This window comes from Rhinolophus sinicus, chromosome 1 (assembly GCF_057876585.1).
Source record: "Rhinolophus sinicus isolate RSI-liver-muscle chromosome 1, RSI-T2T, whole genome shotgun sequence".
Lineage (NCBI taxonomy): Eukaryota > Metazoa > Chordata > Mammalia > Chiroptera > Rhinolophidae > Rhinolophus > Rhinolophus sinicus.
Window position 1 is genome coordinate 120,236,746 of NC_142501.1, and position 24,146 is coordinate 120,260,891.

The window sequence follows — 24,146 nt, forward strand, 5'->3', positions numbered from 1 at the left end:
CTGGCCAAGAATTATTTTGTCCTGTCTTTCACTGTTATAAAAAAAAAATGCCTCTGCATTAGGAGGAATATTTGGAAACATTTAAAACTAGTTGCTTTAATTTGTCCCCCAGACAACTATGATTCTTATTTTAGGAAAAGGAAATTTAAGCACATAAAAACGAATTTCTCAAAAGCACAAATCGAGTTGTTAGAATTTCTAGTTTACTGCCTAGTTCTCTGAAATTAGTTTTACTTACTAATTTGGTGACGAAACTGTGAAAGATGCTTGTGACCGCTTATTCCAAACCCTGACTTTCTCTAGAACTAATTCTTTTGTGATCAATTTAGGAACTTAAGTACGTCTGAATTTTTCAGTTTAGTATTAGGAGGGGAAAAAAAGCAAAGTTTGGGATATCTAACTTAACAGCAATTCCAAAATGGTTAGGCTTTTTCTTCTTCTTTTTTTGGCTGTCTAATTTAAATTCCTTCCTTTTAAATACATATATATGTGTGTGTATATATATATATATAATATATTTATATATTATATAAATATATATTACATATATATTTTATATATATATATATATATATATATATATATATATATATATATATATATATATATTTTTTTTTTTTTTTTACTACCATCTCAGGTAAATCTTGTTCCTCTTGGCAGGTGCATTATGTACCTGAAAAGCTCTAGAGTTTTACCTTGCATCATTAAATACAGTGGAGATGGCCAACCAGGATAAAATGCGCCAGACTTGTAGGTAGAACACAACACATGGAAAACTTTGTGAGGTTGGAAAAGGAAACGTATCCTGATAATCAGAAAACATTCTTTGCAAAGTAGAATGATTATTCTCACCTCCTAAATTGATTGGCTAGTATAGAGTCAATGTTTCACTTCATGCTCCTACTTCACATCTCTTCACCTGTTTTCTTTTCCACGCGTAACAGCAAATTACCTCATATGTGACTTTGAGTCTGGTTTCTGCGGCTGGGAGGCATTTCTCACGGAAGATTCACACTGGGAACTTGTGAAAGGATTGACCAGTGGAGAGAACCATCTTCCTGATGCTCATCACATAGCAAACGCAAATCACGGTAGGACATTAAAAAAAAAAAAAAAAAAAAAAGCTGTCTTTCATGTTGTGTAATGATTATACTGTGCATTTTCATTCTATTGACTATACTTGTATACATGGAACTCTGGTTTGTGTTGGTTTAAATTTACTGATCAAGTTAATAATTTGCAATGAATTGAGCTTCTTGAAAGGAGCATTGTTTTAATGAGCAACATTTTTGTTGTCTCGTTTTTTAAATGGTTGGATTGAAGTCATAGAGGGGAAAAGTCTGATAATTTTCTCTTGTTGCAAGGAATTATGTATAGGCTTACCTTCTTTTTAGAGCAATCTAATTTTTGGAAAACAGATAAAAGTATAGTTTAATCTGCTTTCTGGGAACAGAGAAAAGAGATTTAACACTATCCATAAAATAAATCTACAAATATTTGAATGCAGTTTAATCACTCTTAATGCTTCTTTGTAAGAAACAATCTTGCTTCTTCCTCATATATATTTTTAACCACAATATTTACATATGCTCTTAAAATAGAGCAACTATAACTACACATAGCATTCCAATAAAGGTTTGTGAAACTCCCAGGAAAACAGAAGAGACTTGTTCTGTTTTTTCATTTGTTTTATTTAGATGTCATTGCCCAGATACAGTAGTATCATATTAACTTTATAACAGCAAAACTGTACTGTAGAACCTCTTTAAGCACGGATAACCCCATTGGACATTATTCTATTTATTTCCCTTTTGAGATCTTCAAAGAAGTATGCCAAAAACGAAGAATATTGATCACATTTTTAATTACAGCCATTGGAAACAGGGGTTGGTCAGGGGAGGATATTAGGGTATAGTGGATGGTTCTCTCTACTGGTCATCCATCTGTTGTCTAAAACTGTAAAACCAGCTCACTGTTTGACAGTGAGTAAGGTCTCACTTTTTGCTTTTGTGCCAATGAGTTTTATTTTTTCTTTAAGAGTCTATGGCAGAGCAGATTAAATTTACAGTTTAAAACACAAGGGAGACTATTCATTATTGAAACTATATATTCGTAGTATACTATCTCCAAGCTCATATAATGTTTTGGTTCTTTTTCTTTTTCCAAACCAATTATTGAATATATACCATATATACTAGACCTGGGTGTGCACAGGTGAAAACCTAGTTCCCTGCCTTATGGTGGTCGGAGTCTAGTAACTGAAGCATACAAGTAAGGATTTGCAATAAGATATGAAAAATGCTTTATAGGAAGTAGATGGTGACTCAAGTGGATTTGAGATGCCTCACGGAAGGAGGTAACTTCTGAACTGAGCTCTGAAGATAAAAGCAGCCAGGAAGGTAGAAGTAAGGAACCAAGGAGAGATGGCGGAACCAAGGAAAGATGGCTGAAAATGTATTCTAATTAGAGGGAATATCCTGGAAGAGGATGGGAGATGTGTAGGTAGTTCTGGTGAAGAGATGTGTGTATTTGGACAGGGAGTATAGAACAGATAAACAGGAGAGGAAAGAAGGGGACAACAGAGAGTGCCTATGAATTTAAAATTTATCAGGAGGATAATGGTGACCTAATTATTCATATTAAAGCATGTGACCAATCAGATTTTTTTCTAAAAGGCTATTTTTGCTGAGATGAGGATAATGGAGAGGGTGAAAGCCTGGGATAAAAATAAAGCAAAGCAAAACAAAACATGAATGTGTTGAAATAAAATCAGTGAGAGATGATATAGGCCTAAGCCAAAGCAGCGATTCCTAAAAGGAAGCTACTCACACAGTGTGTGTGGTGGCCTTAGGTGACATCCACCACAGCAGGGTAGAGGACACACTGGCTGCCCAGGATTAAGTCAAGGTGTTGATGCTCTACACGTTGCCGAAATACCTCTGTGCTTCAATCCTCCTCCTCCTCCTCTTGCTCCTCCTCCTCCTTTTTTTAGCTAGAAAATAGGGAAAATAAGAGTATCTTCCACATAAAATTATTATGAGAATTAAATGAAATAATATCTGTTAAAATTTTTCACATAGTAAGAGCTCAATAAACATTAATAGATAGTTTTGTTCATTCTGGTAGGAATACTAGGAATACTACCAGGGCCATGGCAATTAAAAAACACATTTAAAATGCACCTTGAGACTCTTGCCCTCTTATAATTAATTAGGATTTCTGCTAAAAAAAAAAAAAAAAGAAGGATTGTAGAAGGACCCTTTGGTTAAATATTGAAAGACCCATTTTTGTTTTCCTGTGATATAAACAGTATTGAAAGATAACAATAAACTGATTCAACTGGGTAGCTGTTATGATTCAAAGTGTGAGGGATAAAAATATATATATATAGTCTTTTTTTAGAAAGAGCAAATCAAAGGAATATCTTAGTCATTGAGTCAACACTTCTTCACTCATGATTGTTACTGTCGAACCTTGAGATAATAACTAGTAATCTTCAATCACAAATGAGGAGAATAAAGCTAGTACCAGGAAAAGAAAGGAGCAAGTGAAATGGAAGTTTCTGAGGAAATGTAGCAGAGTCAATCTTACATTTTCCATATCTAAGACCACAGAGTGCCAGTTCTTTATGTTCTTACAGCTTTCTGTTTATGGATTACAGCTTTAAAAAAAAAACTGTTTAATCTCCAGTATTTTTCCTCTTACATGCACACCTCCCATGTGTAATTTTACATGAAAGATGAATGGTATCACATGATGTAGCTTTTCTTTTTCAAGTAAATCCTTGATTTCCCTACCCGCCTTTTTTGGTTGGCTTCGACTTTCCCATTCCTAGCTACTCTGTTAGACATCCAAACAGCCTGTCTACATCGTAGATATGTATAAGTTTTTTTGTGATTGTTTATTTTACCAAAAATGAGATCATATTGTAGCTACTGTCCTGACCTTGTTTTCTTCAGTAAAGATAGCTCATGACAATTCCTCCAAGTCATTATTTCATGTTAAAATATAATATAAATGCAGGAAAATTCACCCTTTTTGGTGTACTGTTCATTGAGTCAGAATAAACATACATAATCGGGTCACTATCACAAGATACAACACAGTTCCATCGCCTCCACAATTCTGCTACACCACTTTGGAGTCAACACCTCTCTTCCTCAGTCACTGGCATCTGCTGATCTGATTTCTGTCCTATAGGTTTGCCTTTGTTAGAATGTAAATGGAGTCATGCAGCACGTAGCGTTTTGAATCTGGCTTCTTTTAGTCCGAGCATGATGGATTGGAGATTCACCCATGTTCTTCATTGCAGGGGTAGTGCCTCCCATTTTTACTGCTGAGTAGTATTTCATTGTATGGATCAACTACCATTTGTGTATCCACTCACCAAGTTGAAGGACTTACGGGTTGTTTCTAAATGTTGGTGATTATGAATGTATTCTAAAATTAGCATATAGTTTTTTGTTTGGGCATAAGTTCTCTTTTGCTTTGGTACTCTGTCCAATGCCTGTATTATTAATTTTTTTCACTCTGGTTACTGAGAAAACGCTGTCATTTCTGGGCCTTTGTGACCTTTCAGAAATGTTGCAGCTGCCCACTTCTGTTGTTGCTCCCCAATCTCAGGTAGTTTCCTCACAGTTAGGCACTGTTCAGTACTCAGGTGGAGATTTGGGGGGAACTCTCTGCAGATCCCTGAAGCTCTCTCTCTTCACAGTCCTCTTATTCCTAGCACTCTGCCTCGTGAACCCTAACCACTTCGGTGTCCCCACAGTACCAATTTCATCTTTTCAACTTGAAGAGAACAACACACTCCGTCTGTGGCAGCTGGAAATTCTGTCTCGGCAGGAAGCTGGGAACGTTGTCGGCTTAGCTCACTTGATTCCCCTCTCTCAGAGATCATTACCCAGTGATTCTACATTCCCATTGTCCTACATGTGGAAACCATTGTGTGTGTGTGTGTGTGTGTGTGTGTGTGTGTGTGTGTGTGTGTATGTTTTGTTTTGTTTTTTTGCTAGCTTAGGACAGAAGATGAAATCTGGTCCATGATACTCAATTTTGCCTGGATGTAGAAGAAGCCTAATTCATTTTGTTTGTTTTTTTTTCCATTTATTTATACTGGATATACCATAATGTATCTAGCCATCCCCTGTTGAGTGACAATATCATGACAATGCTTCAAAATCCATTCTTGGACACATTTTCTTACATAGGGTGCTTTTAATTCTGTGCAATAGGCAATTGGGATGGAGACTCTTATATTTTCACAGAAAGACATGTATTTATAGTTTTAATAAATTTTGATAGATTACTTTTCCTAAAAATTTTAATACTTAAATTTTCACTAGCAAAACAGGAGTGCATTTTTCCATTTGCCTACTAGTAGTTGGCATTCTGTTCTCTTAAAATTTTTCCTATTTATGACTGTAAAATGATTTCTTACGGTATAAAATAATTTCTTATATGTAACTTTTATTTGTATCTCATTGACAGATTATCTTTTCAATTGTTTCCAGTTTCTCAATTTATTTATATCTTTTTAATTTCTCTAAATAATGCTTTGCAGCCGTCAATGTATAGGTTTTAAAAATCTTTTGCTAACGTTTTCCTAAGTTTTAGTTACTTTTATTTCACTGTTGCTAGTATTATAGAAACGCAATGTAAAATGTTGACCTTATCTCCAATGACCTTGCTAATTTTATTTATTATAGCTAATAGTTTGTTTTCTTTTTGATTTTCTAGATTCACAATTATTTTGTCTGTAAATAATGAAAATTTATTTCTAAATTTTAAGTGATATATATGTATATATACACAAATATGTAAACAAATACAAATAAATACATATAAACAAATATATATTATATTATTATATATGTATATTATATAATGTTACATATATGTTATATATATGTGTGTGTATGTGTGTGTGTATATATATATATATATATATATTTATTTATATATTTGTTTCATTGCTCTGGCTAGAACTTCTAGACAGATGTTGAATATAACTGGTGATAGCTGCTATACTTGACTTGTTTCTATCTCAGGGGAAATGATGTTAGTAATTCAACCTTAAGTGCTATATTTGCTGAAAGGTTGTTTTATCAGATGAGGATGTTCCCTTCTATTCATAATGAATTAAGTTTTTATGTAAACAATGAATGCATTTTAAAAATTGTCAAATGCTTTTTTCAGTGTCCATTGTGATGATCATATGATTGTCATATCTTTTTCGTTTATACACTGAATGGTTTTTCAAATAAGAAACAAACTGTCTCAGCATTCCTGAACCAAATCTCATTTGGTTGGTTTGATTTATTTTATTTATGATTTATTTAGTTATTCTATATGGTAATTTTTTATTATATTTGTATCTATAGTCATTATAATGTCTGGTCTCTAATGTTCTCACAGCACGTGAGGAGTCCCTTCTGGGCCATTGCATGTGAAAGATGAGGTTGAGGCTGGCATGGACAGTTTAACCCAGGAAACTGACCTCTCCATTTTTTAAATTTTTATAGTGTGCTAGTCTTGTAACCCCTCTGGGGTGTGTGGGTATACAAGATTTTTACAATGAACAATTCAGTATGCCAGAAACAGTCTCCTTGGTATATTGTAATTCCATAGTTCTCTTTACTCAGTATGTTCTGCAAAGCAGGCTTGTGAGAAGATAAATACAAGAATTCCTAGAAGTCCCTGGGTCTGGGCTCAGAGTTCAAATTTACTCTTTACCTGCACATATAAATTTTAAGACAATATTATTAATTTTCCAAATATTTGGTTACAATTCTCTTAGGATTGCATTTAGTTTCCAAATCAGTTTTCACTAACGATATTTTTCTGTCATCATCTTTCCACCTAAATTATGTTATCTCTTATGGAAAATCTCGTAGTCTTCTATCAGGTTTTACATGTTTTTCTTGTAAGTTTTGTCCATTCTTGTTAACTTTCTTCCTATGTATTTTGTATTAATGTTATTATGAAGAGAATATTTCTCATCATTCCTGCATCTAGAAAGAATCTTATTGCTCAAGTTAATAAAAATAACATAAAGATATTTCTCTATTTCCATTTGCCTAACCAATTCTCTTATTAATACTTGTGATTATGAAAAAAAATAGAATCCCTAGGAATTTATATTTTTACTATTATTTATTTCTATTTTTCTATGATGTTTACTAGATATATTGTTTTCTTCTATGTGCACTACACCTATAAGATGATATTAGTCTAAGATAATTAATATTATTTAACATTATCTCTAATAATGATGACAGAAATCTCCAGTTAGTTACTCATTTTACTTAAACTTGTTTTGTTGTTTGCCACTTAGGATGTTTTTTGGGGGGCATTTGACCAGTAGTCTATATTTAATTGTTTTCTTTTAATATTTTATTAAGGTTTGTTATTTGAAATGGCTGATTAGTTACAGTGTTTTTAATATTTGTTGATATGAGTCGATGATTTTACCTTTTAATTTATTGATGTGTTTGACTATGTTGATAGAGCTGCTGAATTAAGCCAAACCTCCATTCTTGGAAAGCTCTGTTCAGGACAAATCATTATTTGATAAGGATATCAAATGTAATTGATAACATTTTATTAGACTGTTGTATCTCTGATCATGAGTCATATTGCTCTATAGTTTTCTTCCTATTTTCTCGATTTCTTAAATATGTCCTACATCATAAAATGAGTCAGGGAGCTCTCTATATTTTTCTAAGACCCAGGATCCCTTGAATAATGTTGCAAATATTCTTTAAAAATTAAATAAAACTCATTTGTGTGGCTGTACATTTCTAGATTTTTTTTTCACGTTTCCAGTTATTTTGTGCCATAACCAATTTATTCAAACCCTTTGTGTCTTTTAAATTTTGGAGTTTTAGTGCTTTTATAGTCCATTCATTATTAGCTGCTTGTTTGAAATTACATATGTTGTTTTAAATGTCTAAAAGAATAAGAATTTTGAATATTTGGTAATTTTTACAATTTTGATTAATCTTTTGAAAATATTCACTTGAGTTTTACTTGAACCTGAGGATTTTTAATGTAGAATATACTTTTTTTTTTTCTTACAGGGAAATAAATCTTTTTATTAAGTAACATTTTCTCTGTTTTTTTGGAATAATTTTTCATAATCATCTTTTCCTACTTTATTCTTTTAATGGTGAATCCTAGAGAATTTAATGAACTTATATGTACATAGTTTCCATTACTCTTAGGTTGTAATTTGGGAACAGTAGTCTTCTTCCTTCCCAGTTGGCTTTGAGATTTAAAGCCCATATAAACTGGGTTTCATTTTTCCCACTCAGAGATGACACAGCTGACTTGCAACCTTGGTTGTTTAGCATGTGGTGGTATCTGTAAAATAGTACATTTTAGTTCTGAAATCCCTTCTGTGTAGTTAGCATTGCCTTATAGCTAGGAAAATCATCTTCTGAATGTGGTATTTTCCAGTAAAAATACCACAAGCTTTTCAACTTGCCCATCACTTCGTGTGCATCAAAGGGCAGGATCAGACCTTGACATTGTTTGGCATAGCCTTCCTTGTAAATTTTCAGTATTCAATGACAACAGCTCTCTTGACAGCAATTCAGATGTGTGATCTTTTGAGCTGCTAAGAGATGTTATCCCACTGTACATTTGCCATGAGCACATCCAGTGTAGTTGAAATCTAAAAACAGTTATTTTTTTAATGCTCAGATTAGATCTTTAATTAAGCTTTCAACCCCCCTAACACAGAAAACAATGTCAAACATGTCAGCCCCAGGAGAAACCAAACTCATTCCATAGGATCCTATCCTTTAGTACTTTGTGAAGGAACTTAAAAATACAGCTCTCATGGGAATTTCATAGGGGCATGTTGACTATCTAATTGTAAGCTTAGAAGCTTCATTTAATTTGATTTCAAACTTTATGACCTGAGATAAGCCAATAAAATATTTGTGTAGAGGATTAGTTCAAGAGCTTGTTTTTAATCAATTGGATTTTATTTTAAATATTTAATGTTATCCATATGAAAGCATTTTTGGTTATCTACAGAGCTTAATGGTAAATAAGTAAAAATGTAATTTTCTTTATCTGACTGTTGAATGTGTGCAAGGATAAGATGCTAGAACAAAGAACTGCTAAATGTATAGCAATAGAACTTGTATCCATATGACTTTGTTCGTTTTTGCAGGATCATTTATTTATTTTGGGGCACGTCAATCACCTGCAGTGGCCAAGCTCGCCAGTCCTGTTCTAAAATCACTCACTGCCTCTACCCCATGTCAGGTAAAGTGCTATTGGAATTTCCATTGGCCATTCTGTGGTTGCAAATTGTTAGGCTTTGATTTCTCAAGCTAGCAATTGCCTGCTATGTTTTACTACCATTTTCATAATAAATTAAGAAATTTTTATGAGCTATTTCAACATGAAATGTCATGTCCATCTACAGACCATTTGCAACATGTAATTCTTTGGGGGGGGAACCTATTAAAGAATATCTTTGCGATTTTATATTCCTTCCACATAGTTCTTTCAATAATCTAAAGCTGCAGATATATGTTGCCAAAACTGCTTGTTATTTTGGCCAACAATGTTAATTGATTTAATCAGGAGTGCTTATTGAAAAAAATGAAAGGATGAATAAAGAAAGATAAATCTGTGCAGAAAAAATAATTGTGTTTTCTGAAATTTTGTTTTTTCAATTAGTCCTTCTGGTGCCAGGTAAACGCAGACCAAGGGATTAGGATACTCAGTTCATTTCTATAGCACGACAGAGAAGGAAGTGGAGACTTTCGAGACAGACAGACCTGGTTCAAATCTCAGTTCTGCCATTTTTTGAATCTCAGTTCTTCCACAGATTATATGCTCTCTTTGAGACTTGATGTCTGCATTGGAGCATGTGTGTCAGCATGCCTCTTCACATGGTTGTGAGGATTAAAATGTGATTAAATAAATGACCTAGCAAAGTATTTGGCACATAGTGGGAGTTCACTAAACATAATTCCTTCCTTTCCATAAAGTTAAAATCTAAATGAGATGTTTCTGTTCAGCTTGTCTTTCTTTCAGTCCTTTGGAGATTTCTGAAATGGCTCTAGGCCTTTAAGACTTCACTTCAGCTCATTTTTCTCTCCCTTTAGTTATCAGAAAATAATGAAGAGATCAATACTGCCACACACTAAATTCATCACCTATAAACTCAGGGTTATCGCACTTTACTCAGGCATTCCTGGTACTAAATTACATATCATCCAGAGGTATAAAGCTAATTATGTTTTCAGCTTGATAGCAGTCTGTGAGTTTGTAAAACTCATAATAAGTTGTCCTTCCTCTTTTTTTTTCCCCCCTCTTGCTATTTTCCTACCCATTTCTTGGTGGGAATTAGGATTAAAACAACTGCCTGGACTTCTTGACTTCCACTTCACTCAAATGCACTCGACACTCTCCCACTTTTGGTTTATTTTAATTAAATCTTATGTGACAGATACAGTTGTTTTTTCTTTGTTTGCATGTATGTTTTGTTTTGTTTAAGAATCTGGAAACTTTGAATTTACTCTTTCAAGGTCCTAATACCAAAGTAAAGCGATCACTATTGTTAAATACATTAAATACACTGGATACAAAGGACTGGAATGTGTTAATTCTACCTCTTGTACAAAAAATTGAAAACCTTAAGGGCTTATTAGAAATTTCTGAGACTCACTGAGAAATCACATACATTTTTTCTTCTTTTTAAAGATGATCTACATTTCCCATTGTTCTATGCTAGTAACCATTAACTTGTAGTCACTGGGACTTCATTTCAATTTATGATTATTTCTACTTGAGGATATTTTTCCTCTCTTGTTACTAAAATTGGGAGCTTAGCTGTGGGAAGTTACTTAGGGGAGGTCTTTTTGAAAGCAACGGGCAGTTTAGGTGCTTGATGGTGTTTCTCTCAGAACCAAGTCCCCCACCTCCCCAGGCCTCAGATACTGACTAGTGGTTTGCTTGGTTTTGGAAAAGTAAGAGTGTTTCAAGGATCTGTTACAGACTGACTGAAGAGGTATTTTACCCTTTGTCTGCATCTGCCTCACTGTTTAGTACTCTTTGAGTTAGGGGCCGGAATGTTTGGATTACTTTATAATACTTTCCAGTTTAGGAAGTAGTAGTAGGCTGTTAGAGGAGGTTTTTTATACTCTGGGATATACATAACTAATGTTCTCTCCCAAAGGAATGTTTTAAGAATATAGTATTCCTTTTTTATAAGTCAGTGGTAGTGTGTGATACTACCTTTCATAAAAGTTACAGAATAAGGGAACAAACCGAATTCTTATCTTCTTGAGTAATCAGAAAATCCAGCCGATCTTTCTCGTTGGAACACATTGATAATAGCTGTATTCATGGAACAGCAAATGTTCTTCATTATAAAATGATAGAGTGTGAGGCAGTGAGATAACTGGCACTTTGTATGATGAAAGCCTTCATTTTATAACATTATATGATGTTTTTCTCTACATTATCATATCAGGCTAATACAGTTAAGAATTTTTTTAAAAAGGACTTTAAAGGAACATGAAGTTATCTTTTGAGTATCCTTTTGTAACAGCAGACTTCCAGGGTCATTTTGCATGCATTACCTTGTACTTTATGTATAGCCAACACATGGCATCAACATGCACAATTGTTCCTAGTTAATCATTGTTCAAGATGTGGACTTTAATTTAAAAGCTTCAAACGTTCCTTCAGTCACTGGTGGAAACTTGGCATTTTTCCCTTTAATGGCCAGGGGATACCGTGTTTCCCTGAAAATAAGACCTATCAGGACAATCAACTCTAATGCGTCTATTGGAGCAAAAATTAATATAAGACCCGGTCTTATTTTACTATACTATAAGACCCAGTCTAATATGACATGATATGATATGATATATGATATGATATAATATGATATAATACGAGGTCTTATGTTAATTTTTGCTGCAAAAGATGCATTAGAGCTGATGGTCCAGCTAGGTCTTATTTTTGGAGAAACACGGTAGGACACACAGAACATGTGGGAGCCAGAGCCACTATTTCTCGTTGGTATTGAAATGCTGTTACTGTTTTCAATTAACTAGGAAATATCAAATATGAAGGGGATTTATGTGGATTAATATTTTATGAGTTTTCATATTTGAGTTACTGTACAAAAGACATAATATCTCACTTTTAGGACTTCACAATTAAATACAGGAAGTATTGATAATATTAAGCTTCTGCTTTCACGGCTCGTTTGTATTAGGTTGGTGCAAAAGTAATGGCGGTTTTGACCCGTGAATGTTAAACCATTATAATAACTAGGCTCAGACACATCTTTATTAATCAAAATAGGAACCATTAGAATCAACACATTTTTGCCAATGAGAAATAAATTTGTTTATTCCTGTGGCATAAAAATCTGTGCTTTGGGATTCGACAAACTCTTGGAAAGCATTTTCTGCATCCTGCTGGTTGTCGAGATGCTTGAAGAAGTGGTAGTTGTTGGCGAGAAGTCAGATGAATATGGTGGATGAGGCCAAACTTTGTAGCCCAACTCGTTCAACTTTTGAAGCGTTGGTTGTGCTACGAGCGGTCAGGTGTTGTCATGGAGAAGAATTGGTCCCTTTCTGTTGACCAATGCCGGCTGCAGGCATTGCAGTTTTCAGTGCATCTCATTGATTTGCTGAGCATACTTCTTAGATGTAATGGTTTTGCCAGGATTCAGAAAGCTGTAGTGGTTGAGACCAGCAGCAGACCACCAAACAGTGACCATGTCATTTTTTTGGTGTAAGATTGGCTTTGGGAAGTGCTTTGGAACTTCTTCTTGGTCCAACCACTGAACTGGTCATCGCCAGTTGTCCTATACAATCCACTTTTCATTGCATGTCACAATCTGATCAAGAAATGGTCTGTTATTGTTGCCTAGAATAAGAGAAGATGGCACTTGAAAATGACAATTTTTTTGATTTGCGGTCAGCTCATGAGGCACTCACTTATCGAGCTTTTTCACCTTTCTAATTTGCTTCAAATGCTGAACAACCATATAATGTTCAACATTGAATTCTTTGGCAACTTCTTGTGTAGTTGTAAGAGGATCAGCTTCAATGATTGCTCTCAATTGGTCGTTGTCAACTTCTGATGGCCAGACACTATGCTCTTCATCTTCAAGGCTCTCGTGTCCTTTGCAAAACTTCTTGAACCTTTAGCAGTTCCTGGACCAGATGTGTTGCTAATGTTGCGAATTGTCTCTGCTTTATGACCCATTTTGAACTCGATTAAGAAAATCGCTCGAATTTGCCTTTTGTCCAACATCATTTCCATAGTCTAAAATACATATAAAATAAACAGCAAGTGATAAGACATTAGCAAAAAAGCATCAAGTGAGAAAAGCACATTAAATTGGTGTATAACATAGCCACATTTATTTAAGAATGTATTCCAATATCAAAGGCAACTTTCAACAGTGCAAAAACCGCAATTATGTTTGCACCAAACTAATATATTTTTTTAAATTCCTCAACGTGTTCCGCACTTATGTTCATATTTTCATTAAAAATTTCATTAAAAAAAAAAGAATGAAGATATCCTGGAAAAGACAGATGAAGCAAGAGATGAGTTGATTCCAAAATAATGTGTGTTAGGGCCAGAGTACACATTTGCATCTCAGTTTTCCAGCAGCCAAAGCAGAGAGAGAAAGACATGTGGGTCATCATTTGATTCAGATTGTAGAACGTAAAAAGAAAAAGAACAGAAATAGTTCTGAGACACGTCCCCTGAAAGCTTGCAGTGATACCAATGGAAACGCTCTTTCTCTGATGCAACACACACCTCATTCTCACCTGCTCTGTGCTGATCACAGCCCTCAGTGCTGGGCATACAAGAGAGACAACCTCAACACATGGTTGGCCTAACAAAACGTTGAGTTTAGTGAGTTTAGTTCAGCCATTCAGTGATAAGTGCTACCAAGGGTAAGTACAGTATAACAATGATAACCCACTTATAAGAACTCTCTCAACAAGTTTTGAAAGGTCATGTCTTATAATGTTCCCCAAGTAGAGTGATGAACTCTTATCAAAGACAAATTTAGAAAAAAAAAAAAATTATGGAGTACATTTGGAATGGTGTGATCATGCTTTGTTCTCTGATTGTTTTGTTTAACCCAGGATAGATGTTAGAGTGTGTGATCGATTCTAGAGGAAGCAGCAGTTATTGTGGAAAGGCATGCTCTCCACTTGTGTATGATCAAAACACATGGCGATTAATCACTTAAATAAGAAAAGCAGATTATACTGTTTTGAAGACTTCTAACTTCTACTTAAGCTTTTTCAGGCAAAAAATACACCGGCAAAAGAATTGAGTAGGAGTCCTAAAAGTCACTATGGTAATGATGAGGTGTGTGGTGTGTATGTGTGTGTGTTGAATGATCTCTCTTCTCAGATGGACTTATTCCCACCTGAATTTTGAGGAGCTACAGATATTGTAACTTGTTTCCTTTCTTTTAACTTTTTTTTCTTTTTTCTTTTTTTTTACTATTTTTATTATTCTAGATGTTGAAGATATAGCAAGTATAGCAATATGAGACAGGGTCTGATGTAAAGGAGAGAAGGCAGAGGTAGCTGAGCATTCACAATACACCTGAGAAAGACCTGACTGAGCAGCTCTGAGACAGGGAAACAATCCAAACAAAGACCATAGGAAAGGTGAGGAAAGAATCAGAACATTTGAAGAGTAGAGTTACAATTGGAGACTGACCAAAGTCACCTGGAACAGAAAAGAGAAATAAGGAAGAAATGATTTTAAACTTCTAAATAATGCCCTACTATGTCCTTCACAGAATTAAGTATCAGAGAACTGGCCATTCTCCAGGGAGCACCACAGGGCACCTTAGACATCAAAGAGCAAGTGGCACAACTGAGATCATCCGCTCAACCTATACATAGTAGATAAGTCACCTGATAGGGTGTGATTTCCTTTGGTAGTAAAACTAAGAGTTTGGTATTTTTAAACATTCAAATAACATAAAATCAGAAAATACAATACAAACAGTAAACCAATTAGAGCTTTATTTTTTCTCTCCAATTTGCAATTAAAAGAACTGCTTTGGAGGCTTTTATAATCGTATGGAATTCTCTTGAGTACAGTGGTCAGGGTCCCACATCATCACACTGTATGTGAAATGTGCTTCAATGAAAACCCAAGAGAAATAAAAGCAAGCCTTTCACACTCACATTTTATTTAACTGCTTTTTAATGAGTTGGGCATGGGTCAAGCAAATAACATCCTTTTACAATGACAAGTAGTAAATTAATGTTAGACGGTTGGTGGAATTTTAACTTAGGTGCTTTGCAGCTCTGTTTAGTGGAACTTTCTGTGGTGATGGAAATCAAGGCCCTATGGTATGTCCGGTTTGGTAGCCATTAGCTGCATATCACTATTGAGCACTTAAAATGTGATGAGTATAACTGAGAAAATGATTTTTAAATTTTGCTCGATGTTAATTAATTTACATGTAAATAGCCACAGACTTGCACACTTGATAAGTGCCTATCTGAAATTACAGCTGTGTTAATATAATAACTTTTATTTGATGTTTTCACCCTTGCCATTATTAAATTTGAAAAGACTATAGAAGATTTCTTGGTCTATCATAAACTCAAGAATTCTCCTTAAGTCTCTACAATGCCAATTATGTGAACATAGTAAATGAAATATAAGTTCTAAGCCTCTATTCTATTGATTATGGATCCCCTTGGTTTCCACTCTTAAGACACTATTAAATTTGCACTGGTTATGTACTGAGTGACAGTTTGACAGCTTGAAATTCTGATGGGGCTTGCACGTGTCCTGTACAACTAGGTTTAAAGCCTGTTTTGCATATTTACAAGTTTGGAACATGCTGAAATTACAGCAGGGATCTAAAATTTAATTGTAATTGGGGAATATAAATCCTCCCTTTCCATATAATTTAATTAAACATTCCCATTTGCCTTTACATTCCTTGCTTATCTGTGGAGTTCTGAGTTTAGGTGAGCATGGAGGTAAAATCTAAAGTGAAATGGACAACCAGAAATAATTGTTTTGATCAGATGGTGACAATTAAGTAGTCATTGGAAAAAACCAAAACAAACAAACAAACAAAAAACTTGTTCCACATTGGACTAGTAAATGCTTGATATGTTAAAAGGAATAATTTTTTTAAAAATGCATTTAATGAAATTTTGTCAACTTTCATCTCCGCTGAAATTGGTGCGAACAATGAAATAAATGGGTAGCACTAATATCTGTCCATGAAACAAAATAAAAGCAATGACGAAGGAAAAAAGCAAGAATTTAAAATAGTGAAACAAAAAGTGAATTACTTTGAATCCAAACAGAAGAATTTTGTTTCTTTGGGGTCTCATACGTGAATGTTGTATTTTTCTTTGAAAAATGCAGCCTTAAGACACTATGTCATAATGAGAAGGAAAAAAACAAACAAACAAAAAAAACCAAAAAAAAGCCTGCTGTGCCTGAACTTATTTTTATGGAGGTTTTGTTGACATATTTTATACAGTGAATTGTACAGCCATTGAGGGAATTAATTTTTGCCTCCCATAGTGCCCAGTACATAGTAAATAAATGGTCAGTAAATATTGGCTGAATTCTATGTTATAGTTAGTGCTAGCAGCAGCTAAAGTGATCCTCTCTGTATATTTTCTTCACTTCACAGTTAACCTATCAAATTTATTTATTTACTTGTTTGTTTGTTTGTTTGTTTGTTTGTTTCAGGTGTACAAAACAACATAGTGATTAGACATTTACACCCCTCACAAAGTGATAACCCTAACAAGTCTACTTCTCATCTGACACCATACATAGCTATTATAGTACCATTGACTATATTCCCTATGCTGTACTTTACGTCTTGTGACTATATATTCTTTTAATTATAGTTGACATTCAATAGTATTTTATATTAGTTTCAGGTGTACAGTGTAGTGGTTAGGCATTTATATACTTTATGAAGTCCAGTACCTGTCTGACACTATACATAGGTTTTACAATATTATTGACTATATTCCCAATACTGTATTCCACATCCCTATGACTATTTTGTAACTAACGAATTGTATTTCCTAATCCCTTCACTTGTTTTACCCAACCCCAACCCCCCTCCCATGTAGCAAACATCAGTTTGTTCTCTGTATCTATGAGTCGAGTTCTGTTTTGTTTGTTCATTTATTCTGTTCTTTAGATTCCACATATAAATGAGAACATATGGTATTTGTCTTTCTCTGTCTGACTTATTTCACTCAGCATAATATCCTCTAGGTCCACCCATGTTGTTGCAGATGGTAAGATTTCATTCTTTTTTATGGCAGATTAATACTCCATTGTAAATATGTGCTACTTCTTTATCTGATCATCTACTGATGAGTATTTTGGTTTCCATATTTTGGCTGTTGTGAATAGTGCTGTAATAAACATAGGGGAGCATATATCTTTTCAAATTGGTGTTTTGGATTTCTTTGGATAAATACCCAGGAGTGGAATAGCTGGGTCATAAGGTACTTCTATTTTTATTTTATTGTTTTAGAAACCTCCATATTGTTTTCCATTTTTTCCATACTGCACCCATTTACAATTCCACCAACAATGCATGAGGGATCCCTTTTCTCCACATCCTTGCCAGCTCTTGTTTGTTGATTTATTGATGATAGCCATTCTGACAGGTGTGAGGTGGTATCTCATTGTGGTTTTTATTTTCATTTCTCTGATGATTAGTGATGTTGACCATCTTTTCATACAGCTATTGGCCATCTGTATGTTCTCTTTGGAGAAATGTCTGTTGAGGTCCTCTGCCCATTTTTTAAATTGGATTGTTTGTTTCTTTGGTATTGAGTTGTATGATTTTTTTAATAAATTTTGGATATTAATCCCTTACCAGATGCATCACTGGCAAACATCTTCTATTCAGCAGGTTGTCTTTTTGTTTTGTTGCTAGTTTCCTTTGCTGTGAAAACCTTTTTATTTTGATGTAGCCCATTTGCTTATTTTTTCTTTTGTTTCCCTTGACAGAGGAGATAAATTAGTAAAAATATTACTAAGGGTAATGCTTTTAGATTATGTCATCTTTAATGGTGAGTAGGAAGCAAAGTGACCAAGTGTCCCTAGCTTCAAAAAGAACATTTTCTTACTTGGATTAAATTATTAATGAGCAGTATCATATGAGTTCTCAAGTTCTTTGATAATGTCACAACAGAGAAGGGATTAATTAAAGTATTAATTACAGTTTTTATTTTATGTGAGAAAAAAGTGTTTCAAGAAAACTTTTTCTTGGTTCAGTGTTTGAGACATCAAGGAGAATGAATAGGAATGCCGGGTTTGGTGGCTTTGAGACAGAATGTGTGCCTCCCGAGATTTATAAGAAGCCAGAGACAAGCCTGCTGGGAAACTTCCATGAGGGTGTGGACCAATATGTGCCCTCAACTTGTCTTAGTAGTATGCTAGTGCCCCATTTTTTTAGACATCTTCATGGCACGTGTTAAATATACCATTTAGTGCAACCCCCTTGAGCCTTTTCTTAAGGGGAGAATACAAAGTCTGGCAAAGGAAGTGCTTAGCATTTTCTGGGCTTACACACAAGGGGGAAAGGAGAATTGAGAAGATTATATTTAACACCAAAGTAGTTTCGGATAGTTTTAATTATAGCAGAGCTAATAGAGACAGTTTAATGGAATACTCAAAAACATTTTTTCAACAGGTGCGGTTTTGGTATCATTTATCTCAGCATTCACATCTCTCAATTTTTACAAGAACATCACTGGATGGAAATTTGCAAAAGCAAGGGGATCTAATTGGAATCTCCGAATCACAGTGGAGACGAGCCAAAATCGATCTCTATGCAAAGGCTGGAGAATTTACTCTGCCTTTTCAGGTAAGCACATAAGAAATTCATAAAACTTAGCAGAAGATACTTATTTCATATTAATCTTCTCAGACAACAATGACACATATATCCTATAAATGTGTTTGATATCAATAAAGCAAGTACATTCATAATCAGGGATGAGTAGAAAGGTTATCTTGACTAAGTGCTCAAGAATTATTTGTAGGAGCTTAGCAAAAGTGGAGATAAAAATTGAACAGGATGGTAGAGAGAAGAGTTAACAGGAAAATGTTTTTGTTTTTCTCTAAGTGTAGATGGTGGATTATTTGAGATAGTGAAAAAAAACCTTACTTGGGCGACACTCGCATTTCAATCCTACTGCTTTATTTTCTGCTGCCCATTAATATTAAGGATTTTCATCAAGTTTTAATGTCATTTTCTTGGTTAATAATAAAAGAAGGCAACTGTAGCTTATCAAATGGGTACCCCAGCTTCCATCCTCTTGGATATGGCTCCCTTCTGGATGATGTTTGAAATGAGCTATTTTAGAAACTAGGTAGAATATAGTAGAAAATATATTGCCTTTGGAGTAAGGTGGTCTGAGTTCTTATCTGCTCAGCTCATGGTTTGTGAAGTGACTATGTGCGTATCACATCTTTGAGTTTCAAATTTCCCAATCTGTGAAACCACAGTGGTGGTCAAAGCAATACTTTAGGGGACTCTGCATATTAAAGAGAAAGTTGCCATAGTGGCTGTGAACATGGGCTCTGGAGCCTGAGGTTGAAGCCCAGGTCTTTGTGCCATCACTGGGAAGTTGCTTAATCCCTCTGCATTTCTGTTTCTTCCTCTGTAAATGAGGGATCAAATGGGGGGGTGAGAATCATTGTTGGGGTCCCTGATAAATAGCTCACCTCATCTGGTCCTCATTTCTGAAACAATTGAGATAAACATAGAAGACAAACAGATAGAGAGAAAAGTATTTTAGAGATAATGCCTTTAAAATCTGCAGGCATGTATGTAAAATAATACTTCACATCAGAATAAGCATATTCACCCAGAGAACAGCTGACTCTGCTAGAGAAATACAGGACTGACACTTTGGGGGAAGCCTTTTACCATAGGCAAGGGATGGTATCAGAGTGCATGCCTCCTGAAGACTGGCTGGCTCACAAAAGGTGGGGGTGAGTGAGAGACAAAGAAGATTAACTGAACATGCCTCACTTATTCTCTAACATCATCAGTCAGTTACATCCGCCTTCTCTCACTGGTAAGAGTAAGGGGTCAGTAATAGCAGTGTTACCACCGCAGGAACGTTCCCATCCATGGAAACAGGCAAATAAGCATCGGCTCCCATTAGTATTATCTACTTTATGATTATGTGAGGATTAAATAATTTATATGTGCTAAGTACATGGAAGATAATCTGGCACAGAGTACACACACACTTATCTATTATTATTTCTGTGTTTATTACTTGGATATTGTCTGGGAAGAGTAGGCACTCAAGAAATGTTAGTATCTTTATTTTGAAAAGGAGTTTCCTCTTGACCAGAACTCTGGGCTTAGTGATTAGAAACTTCTTCACTTAGTGAAGGTCTCCAAACTTCCCAGATTCTCAAGGATCATATTTATGATTCCATGTCCATATCTGATGGATAAAAACGCCATGAACCTATTAACTCATAATGGAAAACATTTGATAAAGGCCAGTCATGGAATCTTTTTAGGGTCAGTTGTCATTCTACGTGACAGGACAAACAAAATCAACCATTTGAAAATTTGCCTCATTTATTTATATTTTATATAAACTTATTTATTAGGTTTATTTTTAGTTTGAATGAAATTTACCATTAAGATCTTTCAGAGTCTCTCATTAATTGACATTATCGGGAAGAAAACAGAATGTTCTTGTCCATACAAACACCTGAACGTGAATGTTTATAGCAGCTTTATTCATTATTGCCTAAACTTGGAAGAAACCAAGACGTTCTTCAATAGGTGAATGGATAAATAAACTGTGATACATCCTCCAGATAATGGAATATTATTCAGTATTTAAAACAAATGAGTTATTGAGCCATGAAAAGGCATGGAGGAACCGAAATGCATATCACTAAGTGAAAGAAGCCAATCCAAAAAGGTTACATGCTGTATGATTCCAAGTGTATGACATTCTGGAAAAGGTAAAACTATGGAGACAGTAGAAAAAAGATCAGTGGTTGCCAGGGGAGGGGGTGGGGGACAGGCGGAGAGGATGGATGAGTAGGCAGAGCACAGAGGATTTTTAAGGCAGTGAAAATACTCTGTGTGATATTATAATGATGGACGCATGTCATTATGCACTGGTTCAAGTCCGTAGAATGTACAATACTACGAATGAATTATAATATAAGCTATGGACTTTGGGTGATTATGATATGTAAACGTAGGTTCATGCAGTGTAACAAATGTCCCATTCTGGTGGGAATGTTGATAATGGAGGCTATGCATATGTGGGAGCAGGAGGCATATGTAAAACTCTGCACCTTCCCCTCAACTTTGCAGTGAACCTAAAATTGCTCTAAAAGTCTTAAAGATAAAACAAAACAAAACAAAACAAAACAAAACAAAACCCAGAGTGTCCTTTGTTAGTGCTAGTCATTTGAGAAATATTATGAGTTGAAATACCTGCCATTCCTTTCTAGGCCTGGAGGCACTCATTAGCCTATCACTATTATTAAAGACTTTCCGTGTTATGTAGTTTTTTCCTCTTTAATATTTCTTTTTTTGGGTTTTGGTTTTTGTTTTGCTCTGTTTTGCAGTGTAAATTGAGACTACTCTTTATTACCTGGGGCATGTTAACTATTTTTAGCTAAACCAATAGTTTGATAGAGTTCTATACTTGGGCAGCCACGGATCTGTGATGCTTTCTAGCGTAGCGCTGCTCTGCTATTCCCCTTTCTCCCTTTAACCCATCCATGGGGTCTCAGTACCACATGGTGGCCTTTTCTCTCTCCCTAGTCGGGGGGTCCTACTCAGCACCAATCAGCCTCTGCTTAATTGTGACATCCCCTTAGAGAAGTGAATGGTCCTGGGTTCTCTCTAGGCCTCAGCCATGTTTAATTCACCACTGAGTGGGGGAGTTTTAGCTCTTCCTCTGTTCTTTCTTAATCCTATTTGTTGACTGTAGTACAGGTTTGTCTTAGACACTACAGGTGAGTGAAAAGAAAAAATAAGAAAAATCCCCTCAGTTTCACCATTAAGAAGCCCATTATAGGTCCACAAACTCCAATCAGCCATTGGGCAGTTTAACATTTGGAAAGCAGCAAACATTTGAAAAAAAAATGAATTTTGAGGCAAAACTAACCTGACCTGAACCAGGTGAGGTCTCTTTAGGCAGTTCATGTAGTGATGGGATTGATTTACAGTGCTGCCTCCAAGCTCCCTGAGGGAACCATGTAACCCATACCATATGTATTAGGTTAACATCCTCAACCCCGAACTCCTCAAAGCTCAAAGCCCAGCTGGCCCCAAAGACGTTAGATAAAGAATTGCGGGCCTGTGTTCACATTCTGGTGTGAATCAGTCCAGGTTTTATACACACAAACACAGACACAAGTACACAGTACACAACAATGCACAGTCACACACAGATACATACGTACAGTGCTATTTAATACACAATAACACACGTGTTATTAAATATTTCAAATAGGAAATACAGAGGGAGGCAAATACCCATGTATTCACACCTTAGATTAACTAATGTTAATGTTTTGTTTGCTTATGATGTTAATGTGTGTTTGCCTATAAAGATGCAGCTTTGTCCTCTTTGTATCCCTTTCTTTCCCATTTCTTAGCCTCTTCAGTAAATAAAATGCTAATATTGTGTTGGTTTTAATCTGATTTCTCTAAGTGTTTATTTATAAAATGTGGAAATATGCAGGAGGATTCTAGCCAGCTGGTGTTTTGCTTCATTCTTTTATCAACAACAAATGGAAACAATGTTATACCTACAAATAGTCAATCTACCTTTTAAATATTTATTTATTTATTAATTTAAAGTTTATTGGGGTGACTTCTTAAAATATTTAAATATTTCAGGTTTATCCTCTTGGAAACAGGCCTCTTTGACCCTTGAAATTTAGTGGACTGAATCATTTAAGGGTGACCTTAGTCATCACCTGGCCTTCAGTTCATTGTGAATAAACTCTGAACGTATTTATACAGTGTAATCCAATCCAATCCAAATACTGGAGAGGGGAAAAGCATTAGACACCATGACCTCTGTGTTCGCTTGTAACCATGAAATTCTGATTCCTTGCGGTCCTTTTGATATTTCTCGTACACATCATAACAGAGTGCAAATTGCTTTGAGTTCCTTAGGAGATCAGCACCCTTAGTCAGGCTCTCATTCTTCCTGGGGGAAAAGGAATAGGCTTACTGTTTATTCTTTAAGAACAGCAAATTAACAGCTTTAATATCCACTCCATTTCCTGTACAGTTTTTATTGGAAGAATGTGAGTCAAATAGTTAACAGTAGTCTTTCCAATCTGTTTTAACTTGACCTGCTCATTTGATATGTTCAGCTTTTCACACAAATATATTTATTTGATTTACATTCCTCCCCGTCAACTGCTGTTCTTAGTTTTCATATCTAGAGGTGGTACTTCTTTCGGAGTACTGTCCATTGATTTCCAGTTGGTCTACTTTCTTTGAGTTTCCTATTAAAACATACTTGTGTCATATTTTAGAATTCATTTTAAAATGACCCTTTTGTGAAATTTTCTAGTAGGATTGATACCATGTTTATTCTTTATCCAAGTCAATGATATAAATCAATAACAATTTCCTGACATTAGTTGAAGGTTCAGTGAAGCGTAAGATTTATAATATAAAAGTGAATGCTGGTCTAGTTTTGGTAAAGTTGTTACATCCTCAGCCTTCTTGATCTAGGGCTTCATTAAATCCTGTTTTGTCAGGTAATTCTGTTTTTGCAGTGTCTGCTAAACACCAGTTATCTCCTTACTTCATTAGAGTGATGCAGTGTAGCATAGTCATTAAGTGGCTCAGGTTACATATTTTTCTTACTAGATATGTGATCTTTGGGCAATTATTTCAGGTCTCGAAGCTTTTGTTTCCTTTGTTCTAAAAATGAAGATGAAAATAGCACCATCTTCACAGGGTTAAACAAGTGAACATGCCTTGTATGTAGTAAGCTCTAAATAAATGTTAGCTGCTGCTCTTATTGATACCGCCATCATTCAAAAATTACTATATTCCAGTTTTTTCTTGTTATATTCCCGCC

At 35.0% G+C, this 24,146-nt stretch overlaps 1 protein-coding gene across 1 annotated transcript in view; it reads left to right on the forward strand.

The window, feature by feature from the left end:
- Positions 1 to 24,146, forward strand: part of MALRD1 (MAM and LDL receptor class A domain containing 1) — a 544,472-nt gene that overhangs the window by 62,581 nt on the left and 457,745 nt on the right. The window contains exons 11-13 of the mRNA XM_074324842.2: positions 945 to 1,091; positions 9,185 to 9,279; positions 18,734 to 18,907. Of these exons, the coding sequence (XP_074180943.2) occupies positions 945 to 1,091; positions 9,185 to 9,279; positions 18,734 to 18,907 (416 nt within the window). The remainder of the gene's footprint in view (positions 1 to 944; positions 1,092 to 9,184; positions 9,280 to 18,733; positions 18,908 to 24,146) is intronic.